This window comes from Chiloscyllium plagiosum, unplaced genomic scaffold, assembly GCF_037043375.1.
Source record: "Chiloscyllium plagiosum isolate Xiang-an unplaced genomic scaffold, Cpla_swu_hap1 HiC_scaffold_4, whole genome shotgun sequence".
Classification (NCBI taxonomy): domain Eukaryota; kingdom Metazoa; phylum Chordata; class Chondrichthyes; order Orectolobiformes; family Hemiscylliidae; genus Chiloscyllium; species Chiloscyllium plagiosum.
Window position 1 is genome coordinate 59,384,418 of NW_028270142.1, and position 22,213 is coordinate 59,406,630.

A 22,213-nucleotide genomic window follows, 5' to 3' on the forward strand; every position below is an offset into this window, starting at 1 on the left:
GACGCCTGGAGGAAGAACACCTCAGCTTCCCCCTCGGAACACTTCAACCCCAGGGCATCAGTGTGGACTTCAACAGTTTCCTCATTTTCCCTTCCCCCACCTCACCCTAGTTCCAAACTTCCAGCTCAGCACTGTCCCCATGACCTGTCCTACCTGCCTTTTCCACCAATCCACTCCACCCTCCTCCCTGACCTATCATCTTCATCCCCTCCCCCACTCACCTATTGTACTCTATGCTACTTTCTCCCCATCCCCACCCTCCTCAACTTATCTCTCCACGCTTCAGGCTCTCTGCCTTTATTCCTGATGAAGGGCTTTTGCCCGAAACGTCGATTTTAATGCTCCTCGGATGCTGCCTGAACTGCTGTGCTCTTCCAGCACCACTAATCCAGAATCTGGTTTCCAGCATCTGGTTTCCAGCATCAGGTCATTGTTTTTACCTACAATATTAAAACATGTACAATGTACCAGTCATGGTTTGAAGTGCTGAACCTGTTATGGGGGTTAACCTTGTAAATTGAAAGGGCACTTTAGGAAAAGACGACAATAATCGTTTATTTCACATGTACGTATGGAGAAGGAGCCTTAACATCACAAAGTGTAAAGATCACTCTTTACAGAATTCTTCGAGCTTTATGTAGATCACAGCACGCATATTACAATTCCCACACTTCCGTTTCCATGTGCCTCATATTCCCACAATATTTCATTGGCATTGCTGGCTCTGTCTTGCTGATCGTGCAGCTCATATACTTTTAGCCTGTCTTCACACATCTGTGATTTCCATTTATTATTACAATATGACTGAAAATATAACCCTTAGCTAACTAAAACTTCCCTTTGAATTTGTCAGGTGCTTTATTCCATTGAATTGCAACTATGTTGCATACAACCTGATCCTGTTTAATCATCTAAGCATCAGATGTCTTTTTGCAGTTTTCAGTAGAACTTTGCGAAGTAAATGAGAGACATACATCTTTCCAAAAATCATGGTTCTGTTTTGATTAGAAAGACAGGCCCATTTTCTCGTGCCTCAGACATTTGAATCATTCAGAATACCCATAAGAAAGATGAGATGAGTGCATCCAAAGCATGAAGTCACTTGTCCACCAACTGCTGTTCCAGTCCAATTGCTAGCATGTCCCAGTTTCTTTATTAGTCGACAAACAATGTGTTCCCTGTGATAGAAGATACTGCCAAGTTCTACAAAAATGTTATAGTACCCTTGATAATCTTCCAGATTAACACAATAAAAATGCTGATATAAACAGTCAGAAGTTTCCTTAAATCTATTTCTGAAGTTCTCCAGAATGTTTGTATATATTAAAGGTGTAAGTTGATGATAAAGCAGGTTTGATTTCAGCTTTGTGCTGAATTGACTGATCTTAGCCAAACTGGCAGGAGGTGTGCTATAATTTGCAATGGTGCCCCTGATTAGAGAACAAGGTACTAATCTCTATCAGCAACATGGAGGTGATGATGAAGTTTGGTAGTGTTGCCCTTTGCAGTGGTAAAATGGCATAAACTGGTAAAGCTCACACTTGAAGAATGACCACTTCAAGGTGAAATGCTGAAAGATCTCCGGCACCAATAAAGATATACCCCACCAAGAAAGAAATGCTGTCAGTGGAGCTAGATAGAGAAGAACATGACCAGAAATGGTGGGTGGTCAAAGTAAGTTCACACATCTAAAATGGTTGTCAGGCCTTCTGCCTCCTGGTGCCAACCACTGTTTCAACTTTGATCTACAATATGAGCCTTGATCCTTAAGATAGGATTAACAGTTCAATTGCATTCTGTTGTAGTAATAATGTATGCCCAAACATGTAGAAGTCTGTTTGTAGCATCCACCACTTTGTATATCATAACAACTCTACTGTTAACACCTAGGGCAACTGTTTAAATAATAAATCATTAATCTGCTTGGTGGCAGAAGAAACATTTTGAGAACTGAATGGCTAAACATTTATATTAAGCATTATAAATTTGTAACCTGTTCCCTGGAAAAGTTCTTCTGAGTAAAATGTTCCAGCTGATAATTACTGTTAGAAAAGCTGGGCTCTCCATTGCTTTGCAAGTACACGGGACTGGCAGGTTTCAAAGCTTGTTAGGATCTATAGCAAGTATAGATCCTATTTCAAAGAACAAGAAAGATAATAGTTTAAAAATTATATTCCAAAGGAAAAGAAAATAGAATTAAGTACAGTCTGGTTGCAGGGCAAATTTTACATTTGCATTAAAAGTTATGTTCACTGGGAAATGTATAACCAATTATAAATAAACAAGTAAAACTTGTATTCATACAGTGTCTTTCAGGTCTGCAGGTTGCATATGATCAAGTTGTGAAGAGTACTTACTGCTGTGATGTTGGGAAATATCACCAGTGACTCGCACAGAGCGAGGTCCAGAGACAGCAAAGAGAAAATGACACTCTGGTGGCTGGTAGATTGAATTAAGGCAGATAGTATCTTGAGTTATGTGCACTCTTGATGTATGTGCCCAAAGGTGCTGTTGGTAGGATCATGACAAACTAGCCCACTGACTTCATTAATGTAGTGCTGATGTAGGGACCAGACAGAGTTTCTGGAAACTGATCTTTGGGGAAAATGTGAAAACAACCACCTCAAATTCCACACAAGATCAGGGCAATAGGAATGAATGGCAGCCACTCATTTGCAGTGTAGCGTTCTCTTGTTCTTTGCTGTACATTCAGGTTTGTCCTACTTAATTGTTTAGCAGCTTCTTCACAGCTTTTTGCCGCTGCTTCACTGAGAAAACTGACTGCGTGGCCCAGGCTGCAATTTGTTGCATGCCAATTTTGGATAGGAACCTGCAATGGCCTAATGCCAAATTCAGGCACACTGATTATAAAGCTGCCTAACTATTATGACAATTTTGAGTACAGTTGAAAGGAGAGTCAGGTCAATTGCAAGTTATAATCAGAGGCAGTCAGAATAAATCTGATTGATTGGATGGTGGAACTGCAACCTGTCCGAAACGATCAGAACAAATAGAATGTGGGACTGAAACCTGATGGAGTCAATTCAGTGGTATTTTCTCTTGTTGTGGATTTCATATAAACTTGAGATGGAAAGAGTTTAAAATGAGCTGATGTTTCCAGAGTCTCGTTCCAGATGTATTGATTTGGTAATGAACAAGTAGTAAAATTACGTATGACAAATAAGCTGGTAAAATGCACCTTTTTAAAAATGTTTTGTCTTGACTCAATTTTTCCAGGAAATGTTTGGATCTTTTCTTCCACCAGATTTCTTTATATTTCCAGACAGATTATAACCAATATGTTGTACGGTGAAGACATATCTTTGTGTGAATGTATTCACATAAGTATTCAAACATTGTTTATCACCACACTTTTAGTTTGGAAGAAACATAGGAATTATGATTTTATTTAAATGATGTAAGAAAAGAGTAATCCTAAGATTGTCAAATCTAGATTTTACAGTTGTATGATATTTTGATGTGATTTGCATGCATTTGCGTTTTGTAACTTTAAATTAATTTGTTATCAATTTGCTTGTTTCCGACTTAGGAATGTTCTTTTCTTAGCGAACCATAACTGGGGTGGGTGAAAGCCTACCTACATTATTCTTATCTGAGAAGTCAGCATTTATACCGATGTGAGGGGTGACATCAATTAGCAATAAATTTCAGATCCTAAGTTGGAAATAATTCAGACCACAGAAAATGACTCAATACAGCTCCACATTCATGTTAATGCCAAACAAAATTTTGTATAATTTAATGTATTTTTAAAAATAATTTCATTTTACTTTGTTCATTTGAAATGAGGAAGCCAGGTCTTTTTGACAGGGTTTGAAGAGGACAGAAGTTACTACATTGGATTTTAATAGACAAAAGATTTATGCAGGATACTCCACTATCCTTTCAAAAGCACTGTCCTCACCTTCAACATTCACTTTATCCACCACTGACATATAGTGGGCCCATTGTGTAGCATCTACAAGATGAATGACAACAACTTACTAAGGCTCCTTCAACAGCATTTCCTAAACAGCTGCATGAAACTCCAATGCGTGCAAGTTCCTCTCCAACACCCACCATTCTGAATTGGAATGATATCGCTGATTCTTCACTGTCACTACATAAAACCCCTGGAACTTCCAACCTAATATCGTTGTGGGCATTCCTACACACCAGTGACTGCAGTAGTTCAAGACACATCTTGCCACCAACTTCTCCAGGGCCATTAGGGATGTGCAATAACTATTGGTCTAGCTGGTGATAGCCACATTTTGTGAAAGAATAAATTTTAGAACCCAATTTGTTACTTTAAATAGGCTAACACCTCGTTTAAAATAGAGGATTTCCTCATTTTAAAAAAAGTGTGTTTGTGATGCAGTAGAATCATAGTATGGTTGCAACTAAAAGGAAGCTATTTAATCATCATGTCCATTCATGTCTGCAAGAGCAACTCAGGTATTCTATTCCCTGTCAATTCCCCTTGGCCTGCATATTCTTTTCTCTTGTTGCCAATAATAATGTCTTCACTCATAGACAATGAAAGGCTGTGGTAGCCACACCCTGGAGTAAATGCTAGAATATCCTGTTTGACAGCTCCTATGTTAAGCCTGCCAGAGTTTACAAGGCATATAAGGGAATCAAATTTAAAACATTTTATAAAAAACATTTTTTGAAAGGTGAGGGACTTCCAGTTTGGGCCCATATCTGCTATTTGACGTTGAGGCATATCTGGCTCAATAAGCAATGTACCATTGGTGGCCATGCCTTCAAACCCATTTGCTTTAAGTTCTAGAAATGACTCTCCCAAACTCTTCATAACTTTAACCTCCTTTTTAAAGACTATCTTTTAAAGCCTATCTATTTGATCAAGCTGTTTGTGACTTATCCTAAAAGCTCATTTTTGCCTGTCCACTTGCATGAAATGGTTTAGGATGGTTACTTCACTAAAAGCACAAATTAGATACTTATTATCATCATTGTCAACTCTATGCCACCCATTTAATCTGCTGAAGTAATGTTCCATATAAATATTGTTCAACTATAATCTTGGTGCTGTTTTGCTGATGGTCCTATATCCATTTATGTAGAGGCTAGTTATGCTTTACCTCACTGGGTATAGTCTCTCACACTAAACTGATTACTAACTGACTCGCAGAAATTCTGAGCATTGGGCGTTTGTGCTCTAGAACAATGGTCTTGCAAGAAATAGATTGAAACTTCTCACCCTTACAACGTTGCCAGATGGTGCAAGTGGATCTCCATCTGGGAATTTTTATGTCTTCTGACCAAGCAAGGTTTTGTGTCAAGATATTTATCTATCATTGTATGCTACTGTTAGAAGGGATGACCTGGACCATCCAGCAGCTGCTATCCTGGTCAAACTGTGGCATGATATAACTTGTACCAGCAATAAGGATCACCTTCTATTTGAAATAATTTAATAATTTTTGGCCTGTACCAAAAATGGCTAGAAATAGGAGTGGCTACTTTTTGAAGTTGACAATAAGTTTTCTACCAAGGCTGTATTATAAAAGGATTTAGATGAATGTTAACATTTCAATAAATATTTTTGTTAAAGCTTGTAAACCACAAATAAATCTTCTACAGTGCTGCTATCATCAGTCAGAAAACCGACTGTTAAGTTTTCTTATTATGTGATACAAAATGTTTATTACAGGGAGTCTATGTTTAACGTCACCTTGTTAGTGTTACTTTGCTTTAAGTTTGGCAAAGTAGGATCAGCAGTCTTGTTGAGCACCATTAGAATTGTTTTATCATTGTTTGCAGCAGGTACTTTGCCTGACCTGATTGGCACAGCCTTTCCATCTCTCCAACTTGAGGCCACTCCCCAGCCTTTTGGGTTGCAGTCTTGCCCTGTGCTGTACCATTGCTGAGATCTGTACAGAGACACTCCCATCACCTACCAGGCTTAAGACTGGATCTACCCGCCACTGGTATCTTTCCACGCTCCGCCATATATTTCTGAAATAGATGTGAGAAAAATGTAATCTTCTATGGTTACCTTTCCTATTTCTCTAGATCTAAAGCAGATTTAAATGAAAGAACAGAGTCATTACCAAAGATGTTGAGTCCAGAAGGCTAAAATGTGCCTAAACAGAAAGTGAGGTGCTGCTTCCTAAACATGTTGAACAAAGCAGAATGTGATCAGAACTTCAAGAGGCAGATTCAATTCTTCCCACCAATAGGTTTGCAGATGGGAATGTGTGTGGGTTGCCCTTGCCCAGAGTGAAACTTTGAAATGGGAAATTAGTGACCATATAAAGTCTGTTTCCAGTCTGGTGTCCATTTTCAGGTTGGTGGGAGTAATTTAGCAGCAAGTAACCCTGGTCACGTTTCAGGTAGGAAGAGTGTAACAACACATTCATTGACCTATTTTCCACATTAGACATTTCCCTCCTCCCCTCAACATGACTGTCCTCAATGGACACCGCTCTCCATTAAGTTCCCCACCGCTCTGCGCCTCATTTCCCCAACCCACTAAGACATCACTTACACCAACTGGTCCTGAGCTCCAGAGATTTTGAATCCGGGGACTGCTTGTAGTCTCCACCCTGACACCAGCTATCATATTGGCCAGCAGCTCTCTGAGCTCTGACTTCTTTCAGAGTGAGGGGCAGAAGTCACACCTCCACCAAGTAACTCATTAAGTGACTACAGAGCAGGCACATGGATAATTCTGCTCCAGGTTGGACTTGAAGATCAACAAGAGATATTCTGCAGATGACCATCTAATCTGTAATCAAACCAAAGCACTGCAGATGCTGGAAATCAAACAAATTCAGAAAGTATTGGAGAAACTGAGCAGATTTGACAGCATTTATAAAGAGAAAAGCAGAGTGAACATTTCGAGTCTAGTGACCCTGTTTTGATGTCCTTAATGTAGAAGAATCTGCATTGTGAGCAGTGAGTAGAGTAGGCTAACAGCACAAAGTCCAAGGAAATCATGTCTTCAGTTGGTAAGAGTAAAGGAGAGCTGGCTAGTGGGAAGGAAAGAGGTTAAAAGTCAGTTGTGCATCTTCTGCACTTGCATGGGAACGTGTCATGGGATAGTGTTAAGGTTGATTTAATAGTGGGATGCAGAGTGTTTTGGAGAGTTGGCCCCTTGACAGAAAGTGGAGACGGATGTGTTTGGTGTGTTTGGTGGTGGAAATGCAGGAAATTGGATAATGTGCAATGAATTTTAGATGCTGGTTGCTCTTGAACTGGAATCGAGGAGACTATTCCAGCAGTTACTAATTAGTTAATGCATGTGCCTTTACTATAGCTGCATACACGCAGGAGCACATCTCTAGGGTAGAGTTCATACAGTGAAGGATCTGGTCACCTCAGCAACATTCCTTGTCACATAGAAGTTATTCCAGTTAGATTGTCAGACTGATATCAGGTGACTCCTTAATTTGCGAAAAAGTCATTAAATGCAGAAGTTGGAACAGTTGATAAGGACCAGGCGGTGGAATGTATGCTTGATTGAAAAAGGTTAAAAAAAATGCAAATTTCTCTCCTTTGCTGTCTATCTTTATCCTGTTCTCTACGAATCCTCCTCATCTCTCATTCTATATTATTGGTTGTTTCTTTACATTTTAAAATATGTTTTTCTATTTTACCATAAGGTCTTATCTAATGTTGTCCCTTGGCATCCTTTCTTCCTGTTGATTGAACTCATTTCCATATCATCTTGTCATAATTGTATCCTTTGAGATGGATCTATCAGTGCATTACACAGCTTAAACCCATGATAGGATACAGATCCCCCTGGATCAGCAGAGAGAAAGTTTGTGCTATTATGTCAGACTGACTAAAAGTGATGCATCCCAACGGTGCAGCATTTCCTAGCAATGAATGAGAAAAAGATAATGGTTTTTTAATGATTGCTAGGCAGCTGCTGCACAGTGAGATCTGTGTGTGCCCTGACTGGCAACAGAGAAAAAAAATCTAAACTCTCCTTTTGTCCCTTGCTAATCGATTGCCAAATGTATCTTCAAAGTTGCTGCATCATGATATACGCAAAATTCACAATCACTTTGAAGAATGAAAGCAGATTGTTCTCATCATTAAGTTTATTTCTTTGTTGTGCTGATCTCCTCATAGTGTACGGAGTCTTGCAGTTCTGAAAAAGGGTCATACTAGACTTAAAATGTTAATTCTGTTGCATTTTTCACATATGCTGCCAGACCATTGGCATTTCTCCAGCAGTCTATTTTTTTATTTCAGATTTCCAGCAGCTGCGAAATTTTGCTTTTGTCACTCAGTCATTGGCCATTTAGTCAATCTACCAAATCATGGTCTTTTTGATTTTCGACCAATTAAAAGCATTACAACTTTGCATTATGATGCCAATGCTTCATTTTTCCATCTGATCTTTCATCAAGAGAATCCAATAATGATGCTTTGCAGTCTCATTTCAAATATGATATTAAGTATTAAAGTTTTTGACAGCAAATTTGGTGATTTCAGGAGAGACACGTCTACGTAAACTAGACTGTGTATGAATACCACCTGACAAAGAAGTTAATCTGAATGTTCCCCAACTGGAAATCATAGATGAACTGGGAGATTCACTCCCTACTGAAGTCCAGGTCTGAGGCATACAAGACAGGAACCCTGATCTATATAGGAAATCCAGGAATGATCTTTGTAAGGCTTTAAGAGCTGCCGAGAGGCAATACTAAACTAAACTTGATACCCAGATAAACCACGTGGGCAGTTGTTTGTGGTAAGGCTTACCTGACATAACAGGCTACAAAGCAAAGTCAAACAGAATTGTCGGCAACAATATATCCATACCCATTGAGCTCAATGCATTCTATGCTTGCTTTGATCAGAAGGTCAATGAAACCATTTCACTTGTCCCTCCAGCCTCAGATGCACCTGTACTGATGGTCACCACTGCAGACATTAAAAAAGGCTTCTTGGGGGTGAACCCACAGAAAGTGAACAACCTGTACAGAGTCTTCGGCTGTACACTCAGATCCTGTGCAGACCAGCTGGTGCGAGTATTTGCAGACATCTTTGAGCTCTCCTTACTCCAATTTGAAGTCCCCACCTTCTTCACGAAAGCCATCATCATCCTGTGCTAAAGAAAAATCATACAGCGTGCCTCAATGACTACTGCCAGGTGGCTCTAACCTCCATAATTATGAAGTGCTTCGAGAAGTTAGTCATGGATCACATCAACTCCAGCCTACCAATTTGCCTACTGGTGCAACAGGTCCACAGCAGACAGTATCTCCCTAGCCCTACACCCATCCATGGAGCATCAGAAGAATAACAAGGAAACCTATGTCTGGCTCCTACATATTGACTGCAGTTCTGCTTTCAACGCCATAAGTCCAAACAAATACAACTCGACTCCAAGAGCTCGGTCTCAGCTTGTCCCTCTGTAACTGGATCTTTGAGTTCCTGACCCATAGACTGCAATCAGTAAAAATAGGTGACAACACCTCCACCATAATCCTCAACAAAGGTGCCCCGCAAGGCTGCATTGTCAGGCCCTACCACACTCCATATACCCTCAACTGTGTGGCCAAATTCTCCCCTAATTCCATTTACAAGTTTGCTGATGACACCACTGTTGTAGGGCTGATCTCAAACAACGATGAGACAGACTACAAGAAAGAGGTTGAGTGCTTGGTGGCATGACATAAAGAAACAATCTCTCCATCGTGTCAGGAAAACAAAGGAGCTGGCCATTGACTTCAGGAAGCTGAGTGGAGGGCACACAACTGTCTGCTTAAGTGATGCTGAGATGGAGATGGTTGAGAGCACCAAGTTTCCGGGAGGTGATGATCACCAACAATCTGTCATGGTTCACCCATGTTGATGCAATGGTCAAAAAAGCACGACAATGTCTACTTCCTCAGAAGGCTAAGGAAACTTGGCATGTCTACAAGAACTTGTTAATTTTTATAGATGCACTGTAGAAAGCATTCTATTGGGATGCATCACGTGTGATTTGACAGCTGCTCTTCCCAAGACCCCAAGAAACTGCAGAGAGTTGTGAACACAGCCCAGTCCATCATGCAAACTGACCTTCTATCCATTGGCTCCACCTATACTTCCTGCTGTTTCGGAAAATAAGCCAACATAATCAAAGACCCTTCCCACCTTGGTTATACCTCTCCCACCCTCTTCCATAGGGCAAAAGATATAAATGTTTGTATACACATGCAAATAGATTCAAGAACAGTTTCTTTCCCATGGTTAGTAGACTACTGAATGGCACTGCTCAAATTTTAAATTTAATGTTGATCTCACTGTCAGTGCACCTTCTCTGCAGCCATAGCATTATATCCTTCACTCTACCTTAATGCACTTTGTTTGATATGATCTGTCTGTACTGTATGGAAAATAAAAAGAAAATTCCCTGTACCCAGGTACATGTAACAATAAGAAATCACATCAAATCAAATCACCTGCTGAAATTGGCTTTATAAGGGTGGATTTTGAATGTTTATAATGTTATTGCCCAGTTTCATGTCATTTTTTATATTTACATTGACACCTTTTTGTTGGTTTTACTGTGCATTCCTTGTTTCTTTGAAGCTTGTTCTCCCTTCCGTATCCTCTTTATTCTTGGGTTGCACTGATTTTGAAATGCAAGGAGATGAGCACAGGTATTTCTGTCAGATTCCAATGTACTTGAAATCCAGGAATGGAGCTTGTGCAAGACTAGCATTTTTGCCATTCACATCACACCCTGGGACCTGTAGTTAGGACATCACTGGCATGTCTATCTCTGTCATCTCTAGTCAATACAATAAATCTCTCATAGAACTACTGGTTACGTATGGTGGAGGGAACGAGAAGAAGAAAATGCATTTATAAAGCACCATTCACATCCTTGGCCATCCCAAAGTAACTTACAACTAAGTACACTACTTTTGTAGTGCAGTAATGTAAAATATCAGTAATGCCACCAGCAATGTGGATAGTGCAAGGTTCTATAGACAGCATTGAAATAATTTACCAAGTAATTTGCTAATGGTAGTATTTATTGGGCTTTAATATTGGCTTTGATAGCTGACAGAGCTCTGTATGCTAAATCAAGGAGTACCGTGGATATTTATATCCCCCTGAAGGTGCAGCTAGGCAAGATCTTAGTTAAACAGGTTTGAGGTATAGGGAGAGGCTGAATAGGCTGGGGCTGTTTCTCCTGGAGCATCGAAGGTTGAGGGGTGACCTTACAGAGGTTTATAAAATCATGAGGGGCATGGATAGTGTAAACAGACAAGGTCTTTTCCCTGGGTGGGTGAGTCCAGAACTAGAGGGCATACGTTCAGGAAGAGAGGGGAAAGATTTAAAAGGGACCTAAGGGGCAACTTTTTCACGCAGAGTGTGGTGCGTATATGGAATGAGCTGCCAGAGGAAGTGGTGGAGGCTGGTACGATTACAACTTTTAAAAGGCATCTGGATGAGGATATGAATAGGAACGGTTTAGAGGGATAAGGGCCAAGTGCTGGTACATGAGACTAAATTAGTTTATGATATCTGGTCGGCATGGATGAGTTGGACCGAAGGGTCTGTTTCCATATTGTACATCTCTATGACTCTAACTCTAATCACCTCACCCAGATGCGACAGCTGATAGCGCTGCAATGGGCTAATGGGAAAAATAGAACCAATTCTCTGGAGGAGATCAGCTGAGAGTAGACTAGTGAAATGGAATTGGAGGTTTTGGTGGAGTTTGTACTTGAAGGAAATCGAGAACGTAACAGAAATGAATGGGAAATGTTCATTGTCAACTTGTCTAACTAAGCTAATATTAGTCGTTTGTAGTAGGGAACAAATAAAAGTAATTGAACTATAGAATGTTACAACACAAGTGTTATTCAGTCCATCAAATAACTTTCTCCACATATCACCTAACTTAGACATTGGCCCAGATTTTTCTGACCTGGATCAAGACAGGAGGCCTTTAAAAATAACGACTGGGACTCAGTTCCAGGATTCCTGCCTCTATTCCCATTTCTGGCGAGTTTTGGCCAATGTGGGATAAAGTTGCCTGTAGCAAATCTAAATGCAGCATCCTTGCCTTTTCTGGCTGTATTACAAAGGTGGTCATTTCCTCCAATTTTGAGAAGCCATTCTGTTAATAGAATTGGCACCCTGGAAGAGTGGTGAATGATAGGGAAACAAAGCTGGAGCTAGGATCAAAGAGACAACAGCTATTCAATACTCTCAGTTAAAATAAGATATTCCTCTTATCTTCTCATAAAGCTATCAGTCATCCCATTCATTGTATCAGTGACAAAAAGCTGCTATCCATTTCGCACCTTGATAAAGCTCTTAGGTTAGTGGTGGGCAGGTGGATGAAAAAGAAAGTTAATTTAAGTCACTTACTGTTCCATTAGCAGAGTGAATCCAACTATTCTAGAACAACTGAAAAGGAAGGCAGGCCAGTTTCTTAAAATGTCAGAGTAATATTTGTACTATTTTAAATTTTAAAGCTCTGCACATGCTATCATAATAGTAGACACAAAGATGTTCATGTCTCTGGCTTTGTATTCTCATAATGACAGAAAATGTGCCACATGGTGGTGTTGCACCATTAAAGGGAAAGATGGCACAGATTAATACAGCATCTTTCATGACTTAAGTCTATCTCAAAGTGCTTTAGAGCTAGTGAAATACTTTTCTCACGATTTCATATTTGGATGGCTATCTTCTACAGTTTACATTCAATACTTAGTGGAGTGACTTTGATCAGTGGACTGACTTATTGACAGATTTCTCATTCCTGAAGAAGGGCTCATGCCCGAAACGTCGATTCTCCTGCTCCTTGGATGCTGCCTGACCTGCTGCGCTTTTCCAGCAACACATTTTCAGCTCTGATCTCCAGCATCTGCAGACCTCACTTTCTCCAGACAGATTTCTCACCCCTGCTTCCCCAGATCTGCTTGTGTTTGGGCAGAACGGAAGTACCAGTTCGAGTCAGCAACTGAAGTAAAATAACTGACATATAATTTCTTGGTTTGCCTTTGACTCTTTATTAAAGAAGGAAACAATTATTGTAGTGTCTTCTAACCCATGAAGCCTTCAACGCCATGATGCCTTCTAACATAACTTTCCCTTTTATGGGATTCTGATCAGAGCATCCATTGTATTGCCGTGTTTCCATCCTGATGCTGAAATGTTAACCCATCAGATTCCAGTGCTGCACCTATCTTAAATTTGGGTAATCATTTTTACAATACTCTACTTCTCTGTGAAGGTACAGCAACGGGAGAGTTTGAAGATATTGAGCATGGTATTAAAATGACGTGAGTGTGTTAGAAGTTTTACAGGAATCAATATATTCACAGGAGAAAATTAAACACAAGGAGGAGAAAGTGAGGACTGCAGATGCTGGGGATCAGAGCTTACAAATGTGTTGCTGGGAAAGCGCAGCAGGTCAGGCAGTATCAAAGGAGAAGGAGAATTGACGTTTTGGGCATAAGCCCTTCTTCAGGAATGAGGAGGGTGTGCCAAGCAGGCTAAGATAAAAGGTAGGGAGGAGGGACTTGGGGGAGGGGCGTTGGGAATGCGATAGGTGGAAGGAGGTTAAGGTGAGGGTGATAGGCCGGAGAGGGGGTGGGAACGGAGAGGTCGGGAAGAAGATTGCAGGTCAAGAAGGCGGTGCTGAGTCCAAGGGTTGGGACTGAGAAAAGGTGGGGGGAGGGGAAATGAGGAAGCTGGAGAAATCTGCATTCATCCCTTGTGGTTGGAGGGTTTCTAGGCGGAAAATTAGTCACTCTTCCTCCAGGCGTCGTGTTGCCATGGTATGGCGATGGAGGAGGCCAAGGACCTGCATGTCCTTGGCGGAGTGGGAGGGGGAGTTAAAGTGTTCAGCCACGGGGCGGTTGGGTTGGTTGGTGCGGGTGTCCCAGAGGTGTTCTCTGAAATGTTCCGCAAGCAGGCGGCCTGTCTCCCAATGTATAGGAGGCCACATCGGGTGCAGCGGATGCAGTAAAAGATGTGTGTGGAGGTGCAGGTGAATTTCTGATGGATATGGAAGGATCCCTTGGGGCTTTGGTGGGAAGTGAGGGGGAGGTGTGGGCGCAAGTTTTGCATTTTTTGCGGTTGCAGGGGAAGGTGCGGGGAATGGAGGTTGGGTTAGTGGAGGGTGTGGATCTGACAAGGGAGTCGCGGAGGGAGTGGTCTTTCCGGAACGCTGATAGGGGTGGGGTGGGAAATATATCCTTGGTGGTGGGGTCCGTTTGGCGGAAATTACGAAGGATGATCCGATGTATCTGGAGGTTGGTGGGGTGGTAGGTGAGGACTAGTGGGGTTCTGTCCTGGTGGCGATTGGAGGGGCGGGGTTCAAGGGCAGAGGTGTGGGAAGTGGAGGAGATGCGGTGGAGAGCATCATCAACCACGTCTGAGGGGAAATTGCGGTCTTTGAAGAAGGAGGCCATCTGGGTTGTTCGGTATTGGAATTGGTCCTCCTGGGAGCAGATGTGGCGAAGGCAATGGAATTGGGAATATGGGATGGCGTTTTTACAGGGACAGGGTGGGAAGAGGTGTAATCTAGGTAGCTGTGGGAGTCAGTCGGTTTATAGTATACGTCCGTGTTGAGTCGGTCGTCCGAGATAGAGATAGAGATGGAGAGGTCTAGGAAGGGGAGGGAGGAGTCTGAGACGGTCCAGGTAAATTTGAGGTCGGGGTGGAAGGTGTTAGTAAAGTGGATGAGCTGTTCAACCTCCTCGTGGGAGCACGAGGTTGCGCCGATACAGTCATCAATGTAGCGGAGGAAAAGGTAGGGGGTGGTGCCAGTGTAGCTGCGGAAGATGGACTGTTCCACATATCCAATGAAGAGGCAGGCATAGCTAGGGCCCATGCGGGTGCCCATGGCTACTCCTTTGGTTTGGACGAAGTGGGAGGATTGGAAGGAGAAGTTGTTAAGAGTGAGGACCAGTTCAGTCAGTCGAAGGAGAGTGTCAGTGGAAGGGACTGGTTTGTTCGGCGGGAAAGGAAGAAGCGGAGGGCTTTGAGGCCTTCGTGATGGGGGATGGAGGTGTATAGGGACTGGATGTCCATGGTGAAGATAAGGTGTTGGGGGCTGGGGAAGTGAAAATCATGGAGGAGGTGGAGGGCGTGGGTGGTGTCCCGAATGTAGGTGGGGAGTTCTTGGACTAAGGAGGACAGGACCGTGTTGAGGTATGCAGAGATGAGTTCAATGGGGCAGGAGCAGGCTGAGACAATAGGTCGGCTGGGGCAGTCAGGTTTGTGGATTTTGGGCAGGAGGTAGAAACGGGCGGTGCGGGGTTGTGGGACTGAGGTTGGAGACGGTGGTTGGGAGATCCCCTGAGGTGATGAGGTTATGGACAGTCTGGGAGATGATGGTTTGGTGGTGGGAGGTGGGGTCATGGTCAAGGGGGCAATAGGAGGAGGTGTCCGCGAGCTGGCGTTTAGCCTCAGCAATGTAAAGATTGGTGCGCCAAACTATCACCGCGCCTCCCTTGCCTGCCGGTTTGATGGTGAGGTTGGGGTTGGAGCGGAGGGAGTGGAGTGCTGCACGTTCCGAGGGTGAGAGGTTGGAGTGGGTGAGATGGGTGGAGAGATTGAGGCGGTCAATGTCGACCTCTCCACCCCTCTCACCCACTCCAACCTCTCACCCTTGCAACGTGCAGCCCTCCACTCCCTCTGCTCCAGCTCCAACCCCAACCTCACCATCAAACCGGCAGACAAGGGAGGCGCGGTGGTAGTTTGGCGCACTGATCTTTATATTGCTGAGGCTAAATGCCAGTCCGCCCCAACCAGCCCAACCGCCCCGTGGCTGAACACTTTAATTCCCCCTCCCACTCCGCCAAGGAAATGCAGGTCCTTGCCCTCCTCCATCGCCACACCATGGCAACACGACGCCTGGAGGAAGAGCGACTCATCTTCCGCCTAGGAACCCTCCAACCACAAGGGATGAATGCAGATTTCTGCAGATTTCTCCAGCTTCCTCATTTCCCCTCTCTCCACCTTTATCTCAGTCCCAACCCTCAGACTTAGCACCGCCTTCTTGACCTGCAATCATCTTCCCGACCTCTCCGCTCCCACCCCCTCTCCGGCCTATCATCCTCACCTTAACCTCCTTCCACCTATCGCATTCCCAACGCCCCTCCCCCAAGTCCCTCCTCCTTACCTTTTATCTTCGCCTGCTTGGCACACCCTCCTCATTCCTGAAGAAGGGCTTATGCCCGAAACGTCGATTCTCCTTCTCCTTTGATGCTGCCTGACCTGCTGCGCTTTTCCAGCAACACATTTTTAAAATTAGACACAATCCAGGCCAAGATACATTAACAGTGAAGTAATAAGGCATCATCTCTATGTAAAAGAGTTAGTTGTCAGTTTTATCTTTTGTTGTTTCTTTATAATAACTCAACGTTGAGACATGCTTTGTGAAATTGTGTCAAAAAGGATAAATGAATCACTTGGATTATTATGTTAGCATCTTTGTGATGAAATTAATATATGGGCCTTTTAGTTCTTCTCCAACTGTAAACAAAAAATGGATATACCAAACACTTTTTCCTTGAATCTGGTATGCTTTAAAGATGAGCTGAGGCCAAGACATGATTAATTATTAATGTCATGTCTTATTCACATTTAATCACAGCCAAATTTAGTTAACCACCTAACAACATGAGCATTTATCTAATAACAATCGTAACATGATTGAGTTCTCCATTGTGTTTAAAGCTTGACTACCATTCTAAATGTAGGTAAGACTGACCTCAACAGGACAAAGCAGAGAATGTCCCGAGTAAACTGGGCACATCTGCATATGATTAAATGACAGCAAATGTGTGATGTTTAAAGAAAAGTTTTTGACACCGAATGAGCCTATATCCCTCCAAGTCAAAAGCCAGAATAAATGGGCATGATGTTAAACAGATGAGAGACAACATAATACTTCATGTTTTTAAAAAAAACAAACAAAATAAAAAGATTCTGATGAATAGGGAGGGAAACTAAGAACAGGAAAGTTTCATTTAACAATAGCAAAGAAATGTACTCCGATTCACAGGCTTTTTCACATCTCAGGACATACGAGGCAGACAAGGCACAAGCTTATATCTTTTTCCACAGCTAGTTATTTTTTTTTCCCTGGCAAGATCACCAGCCTATTACCAGAAGCCAAAAGAACTGCAGATGCTGTATGTAAGTCAGAAACAAAAACAGAAGTTGCTGGAAAAGTTTAACCGGTCTGTCAGCATCTGTGAAGACAAATCAGAGTTAACGTTTCAGGGTCTGGTGACCCTTCCTCAGTTCTGGTTTCTCTGGTTTCACAGATGCTGCCAAACCTGCTGAGCTTTTCGAGCAACTATTGTTTTTGCTTCTGTTACCAGAAGCAATATGCTTGAGGGGCCATCAACCATGGCTGATCAGGAAACTGACTGTCGTTTCAGCTGCCATAGGCATATTGGAAGGATTCCCTAGTTAATAGTCAACCTGTTTAACCACACTGTGAACGCAACCTGCATAGTCATCAAGTCCCAATGTGGGACTTGAATCTGGAGCTTCTAAGCTTCTAGCTTAGAGCTAGGGACACTACCCTCTGTACCATAAGACCTCATATGATGAACTAAGGGAGTATGAAAAAAACTTGTAAGGGGATATTATTATCAAAACAAAACACTTTTACAGTTATATTAGAGAAAAAGGTACTCCAAAGTATTGTGAACTCCTTGAAAACTGATAAATTTGACATTGTAGATGTGTAGGAAATAGAGATCTCTTGAGTGTTTACTTATCATTAGTATTTACACTACTGAAAGTGTGACATCAGAAAGTTAGCCTATAAAAATTTGGGTAAATGTACTAGCCATGTAATGAGTGGGACTTACCTGTACCAGGGCAGGTGTTGGGAAAGGTAAACAATCAAGTGCTAAATAAAAACTGAAAGAACTGCTCATGGTATAAATCAGAAACACAGAAATTACTGGAAAAGCTCAGCAGGTCTGGGAGCATCTGTTAAAAGAAATCAGAGTTAATGTTTTGGTCCTCCCAGAAGAAGAAATACTGTCAAGATGTCTAAGTTGTATTACAGGTGGACCTTACTGCAGTGTCTCCTGGAATGGTATATATTGCTACCACTGTGCATTGGTGATGAAGTAAGTAAATGTTTAAGGTGATATTTCACTTTGTAGGCAAACAGCAGATTTCAAACATAAACTCTGGGGCACTGGAAGCTTAGGATGCTGTTCCATGGAATGTGATGCAGGAGATCACATCTTGAGTTTTTGATTGAGTCATGTCTTCATTTGAATCCAGTTAACATAAGCCATGTGCTCAGAAGGGGCAGCATGGTGGCTCGGTAGTTAGCACTGCTGCCCCACTGTGCCAGGGACCCGGATTCGATTCCCGCCTTGGGCCGCTGTCTGTGTGGAGTTTGCCCATTCTCCTCGTGTCTGCGTGGGTTTCCTCTGGGTGCTCTGATTTCCTCCCAAAGTCCAAAGATGTGCAGATCCTGCAAATTGGCCATGCAAAATTGTCCATAGTGTTAGGTCCATTAGTCAGGGGTAAATATAGGGGAATGGGTCTGGGTGGGTTACTCTTCGGAGGATCAGTGTGAACTGGTTGGGCCAAATGACCTATTTCCACAGTGTAGGGAATCTAATCTAAAAAAAACTGATGTAGTTTCTTGAGTCCAGAACCACTGTCAATTTGATATGGTCTCAGTGCTGACCTATTTATTGGTTCATGTGCCATATACCACAAAGACTGAGTTTTTGGTGAAACAATGTCTTGAACTTCGTTAACGACACAAATTATTTACATTGCTGTAATATGTCAGATTTACACACAGCCTGGTTTCTTTACTAACTCAAGTTATTGTACATTACACAAAACTGATTGGTTGAATGTATTACACTGACTCCATTACATGTGCTTGAAGGAGAGGTTCTTTATATCAGAATGTCACATGTCATGATGCCATGTATCAAATTGCCCTGGAAAAGGTGTGATGAGATTCCTGTTGAACCACTGTAGTCACTGAAGTGTAAAGGTACCCATAGTGCTGTTAGGTCAAAAGTTCCAGGATGTTGGCCCAGCAACACTGAAGGAATGGTTATATATTTCCAAATCTGAATGGTGAGTGGCTTGGAGGGGAACTTGCAGATAGTGGTGTTCCAAGAACCGGCTGCCCCTATCTTTCTAGGTGGTAGTGGTTACAGGTTTGTAGCATTTTGTTGAAAGAATCTTGATGAATTACTGCAGTGTCTCCTGGAATGGTATATATTGCTACCACTGTGCGTTGGTGATGAAGCAAGTAAATGTTTAAGGTGATGGATGGATGTCAACAATTTTGTCCTTTATGATATTGAGCTTCTTATATTGTTTGAGCTTGACTCATCTAGGCAAGTGGAGATTATTTCAATACACTTCTGACTTACACTTTGTAAATATGATTAGAGGGTCACTTTCTGGTCAGTAGTCACCCCCAAGGTGTTGATAGTTGTGGGGGTGGGGGTGGGTGGAAGGGGGGTGGCGGGCAGGGGAGAGCGTTGGGGTTGGTATCAAAGAAGTAATGCCATTGAATATCAAGGGCCAATGTTTGGATTTTCTCTTGTTGGACCTTATTGTGTGGCATGAATTTTATGTGCCACCTATCAGCCCAATCCTGGATGTTCTCCAGGTCTGGCTGCATATGGACCTTGGCTGCTTCCATATCTGAGGTGATGCATATGGTGCTGAAGTTTGTGCGATCATCAGCGAACACCCCCAATTTAGGCCTCATAATGTACAGAAAGTTATCAAAATGGCTGAAGGTCAGTGCACTCAAAAAATCCTGCAGTGATATCTGGAACTGAGAAGATGAGGCGAGTGCAAACCTGCAGTAAATGTCATTTCACATTAGAACCTGATGACTGAAACCTGCTGTGTAAATTAAGTGATATCCATTTGTCATATTTCGAAACAAAACTCCTTTTGAATTGATGCACTGATGTATAACATAGGATTTAAAAAAAAATTAATTTAAATTCTCCATTTAGCAACCTTGTGCACTTTGAGCCAATGGTGTGAATCAGTCATTGCCTTATCTACTCCCATGTACTTCACCAAAAAGTATGGAGTAATGTATTAGCTGTTATTATGCAGAGGGTTTTGTGGCTCCATTCTGAAAAACTCAGAGATAAACTCTAGTACCCACTTAGATAAGCTCCAACAAGATGCACATTTTTTCTTTGTTGTAATTAATTAATATTTTATCCACTCTTTGATTTTATTGCTTTTGTATTTTTGCTTTCTGACCAGTTTAGTTTTTTTTCCCTCCAGTCAGCTTTAAACAACTCATTAATTCTGTGTGTCTCACACTTCAAGTGCAGTCTCTTAGTAACAAAACAGCAGAGAGAATGTCCTGAGGCCACACTGTTGTTTGGCTGGATTACTGCCTTCACTTCTACGTAGCTCAAACTATAAATTATGGCACACACTGCACACTGTCCACATTTGTGCGACATCAGAATTATTTGTTGGAAAACCATCTGTGCATACTCAGATTTCTGGTTTTCACTGCTGATGAGAGGGCTGGTGTTCTTGTAAAACCTAAGGGTTAAGGGAATGTTGGAGGTCAGTTATTCCATGGAACCCCACAATTCATGGCAGCTAGGAATGGAATTATAATCTAGTAAAAGCAGTCATTGTCACCTGTCCCTCGATTTGAGGATGACTCTACTCATGGTAGAAACTTGCAACCCTGAGTCTTTATGTGACTGAACAGACTTGTTCTCAAGCTGCTATTTTTGGACACTGGGCAGGATTTTCCATGAGAAAGTGGTGCCTGGAATACAGGATTTGCTTCCTTTTCCTTCTCTCTATGCCACTGCTTTGTCTCATCATCATGATATTTGGAATGGAAACGTGTGGAGCTTGATGGACAAATTGTCCCTGTTTTGAATGGTTAGTATCAAGCTTCTCCCAATCATCAATGTCAATGCTGCTGTCCTTCAAGCAGAACTTCAGAGTGTCTTTGCAATATTTTGTTTTTATTCACTCATAGGTTGTGGGCATCGCTGCCTGAACCAGTATTTTATTGCCCTTGAGAAGGGAGTGGTGAACTGTCTTCTTGAACCACTGCAGTCCACAATTCTGTTAGGGTGGGAATTCCAGGATTTTGTCCCAGTGACAAGAAAGGAACGGTGATATATTTCAAGTCAAGAATGGTAAGTGGCTTGGAGGTGAACCTTTCTTTGTTCTCTCCCAGAATGTCACCATTTGAGATTTGGGAAAACATTGCCTGGTGGAATGGATGATTTTTGTCTATCTGATGGTTGTAATTGGTTTTGCAGGTGTTTTGCCTAAAAACTTGTAGAGCTGGCTTCAACAAGGACATTAGCATTTGATCTATGATCCTCCCATTGAATCTAGAGAATGTCCCAGAGACATTGAGGGTGGAATTTCTCTGGAGCTCTTGTGTGTCACTGATACAGAGCAAATCTCATTCCAGAATAGGAATGTGGTGACTGTACACTGGTACTTCTGTGGACATATTGTTGTCAAACACATGGATATCCTCATCAGTGGTAACCTTTTAAGAGAAGTGGCTTACAAGGTTTGGGAGGGTTTTAACATATACCAGAGTCTGCTCTTCAACATGTGCAGGAAGTAGAATATTTTACAGATAAGACTTGTTACTATGAGGATTGTTTTGGCAACGTTCAAGGATGGGTCAAGTCTCCCGCAAGCAGAAATTGAAGAGTTTGGACATGGTTTACAAATCTGGTGCAGAGTGAGGTATGACCTTGCAGTCATCCACATGCTGCAGCTCATTATATGTCTCTGTGGTCAGTTTAGCTTTGGTGCGTTTTCTTGTTTGACATCAGTCTAAATTTTGAACGGGTCTGTTTCAGGTCTCCCACTCAGGGTAATTGTAGTTATATCATCAAGAAGCACTTGCAGGATTGTGATGAAGTTTCTTGGACATCCAAATCTCTGGAACCTTGAGGCATTGTTTCTGGTAATGTTCTTAACATTTTTCTAGATTTATATGGCAACAAAGATATGTCAGGAGTTCCTCTGGAGGGTGTAAAGTCTGTCTCTTTTTCCTCTCTCTCTCTCTCTCTCTTTCCTCTCTCTCTCTCTTTCCTCTCTCTTTCCTTTCCTCTCTCTCTCTTTCCTCTCTCTCTTTCCTCTCTCTCTTTTCTCTCTCTCTCTTTCCTCTCTCTTTCCTTTCCTCTCTCTCTCTTTCCTCTCTCGCTCTCTCTCTCTTTCCTCTCTC

The 22,213-nt window shown here is 42.1% G+C and overlaps 1 protein-coding gene across 11 annotated transcripts in view; it reads left to right on the plus strand.

The window, feature by feature from the left end:
• LOC122549160 (neurocalcin-delta) overlaps nucleotides 1-22,213 on the plus strand; it is a 356,229-nt gene that overhangs the window by 182,560 nt on the left and 151,456 nt on the right. For 2 of the 11 annotated variants that reach the window (XM_087986278.1, XM_087986276.1), the window contains exon 2: nucleotides 20,996-21,158. The exons of 7 other annotated variants lie outside the window; for them this stretch is intronic. Coding sequence is in view for 2 of the 4 variants with exons in the window: in XM_087986276.1 (XP_087842402.1) it covers nucleotides 21,156-21,158 (3 nt within the window). In the remaining 2 variants the exon portion in view is untranslated. Of the gene's footprint in view, nucleotides 1-20,995; nucleotides 21,159-21,845; nucleotides 21,953-22,213 lie in introns of those variants that run through there. 2 more of the 11 variants (XM_087986275.1, XM_087986277.1) reach the window with 2 other exon arrangements.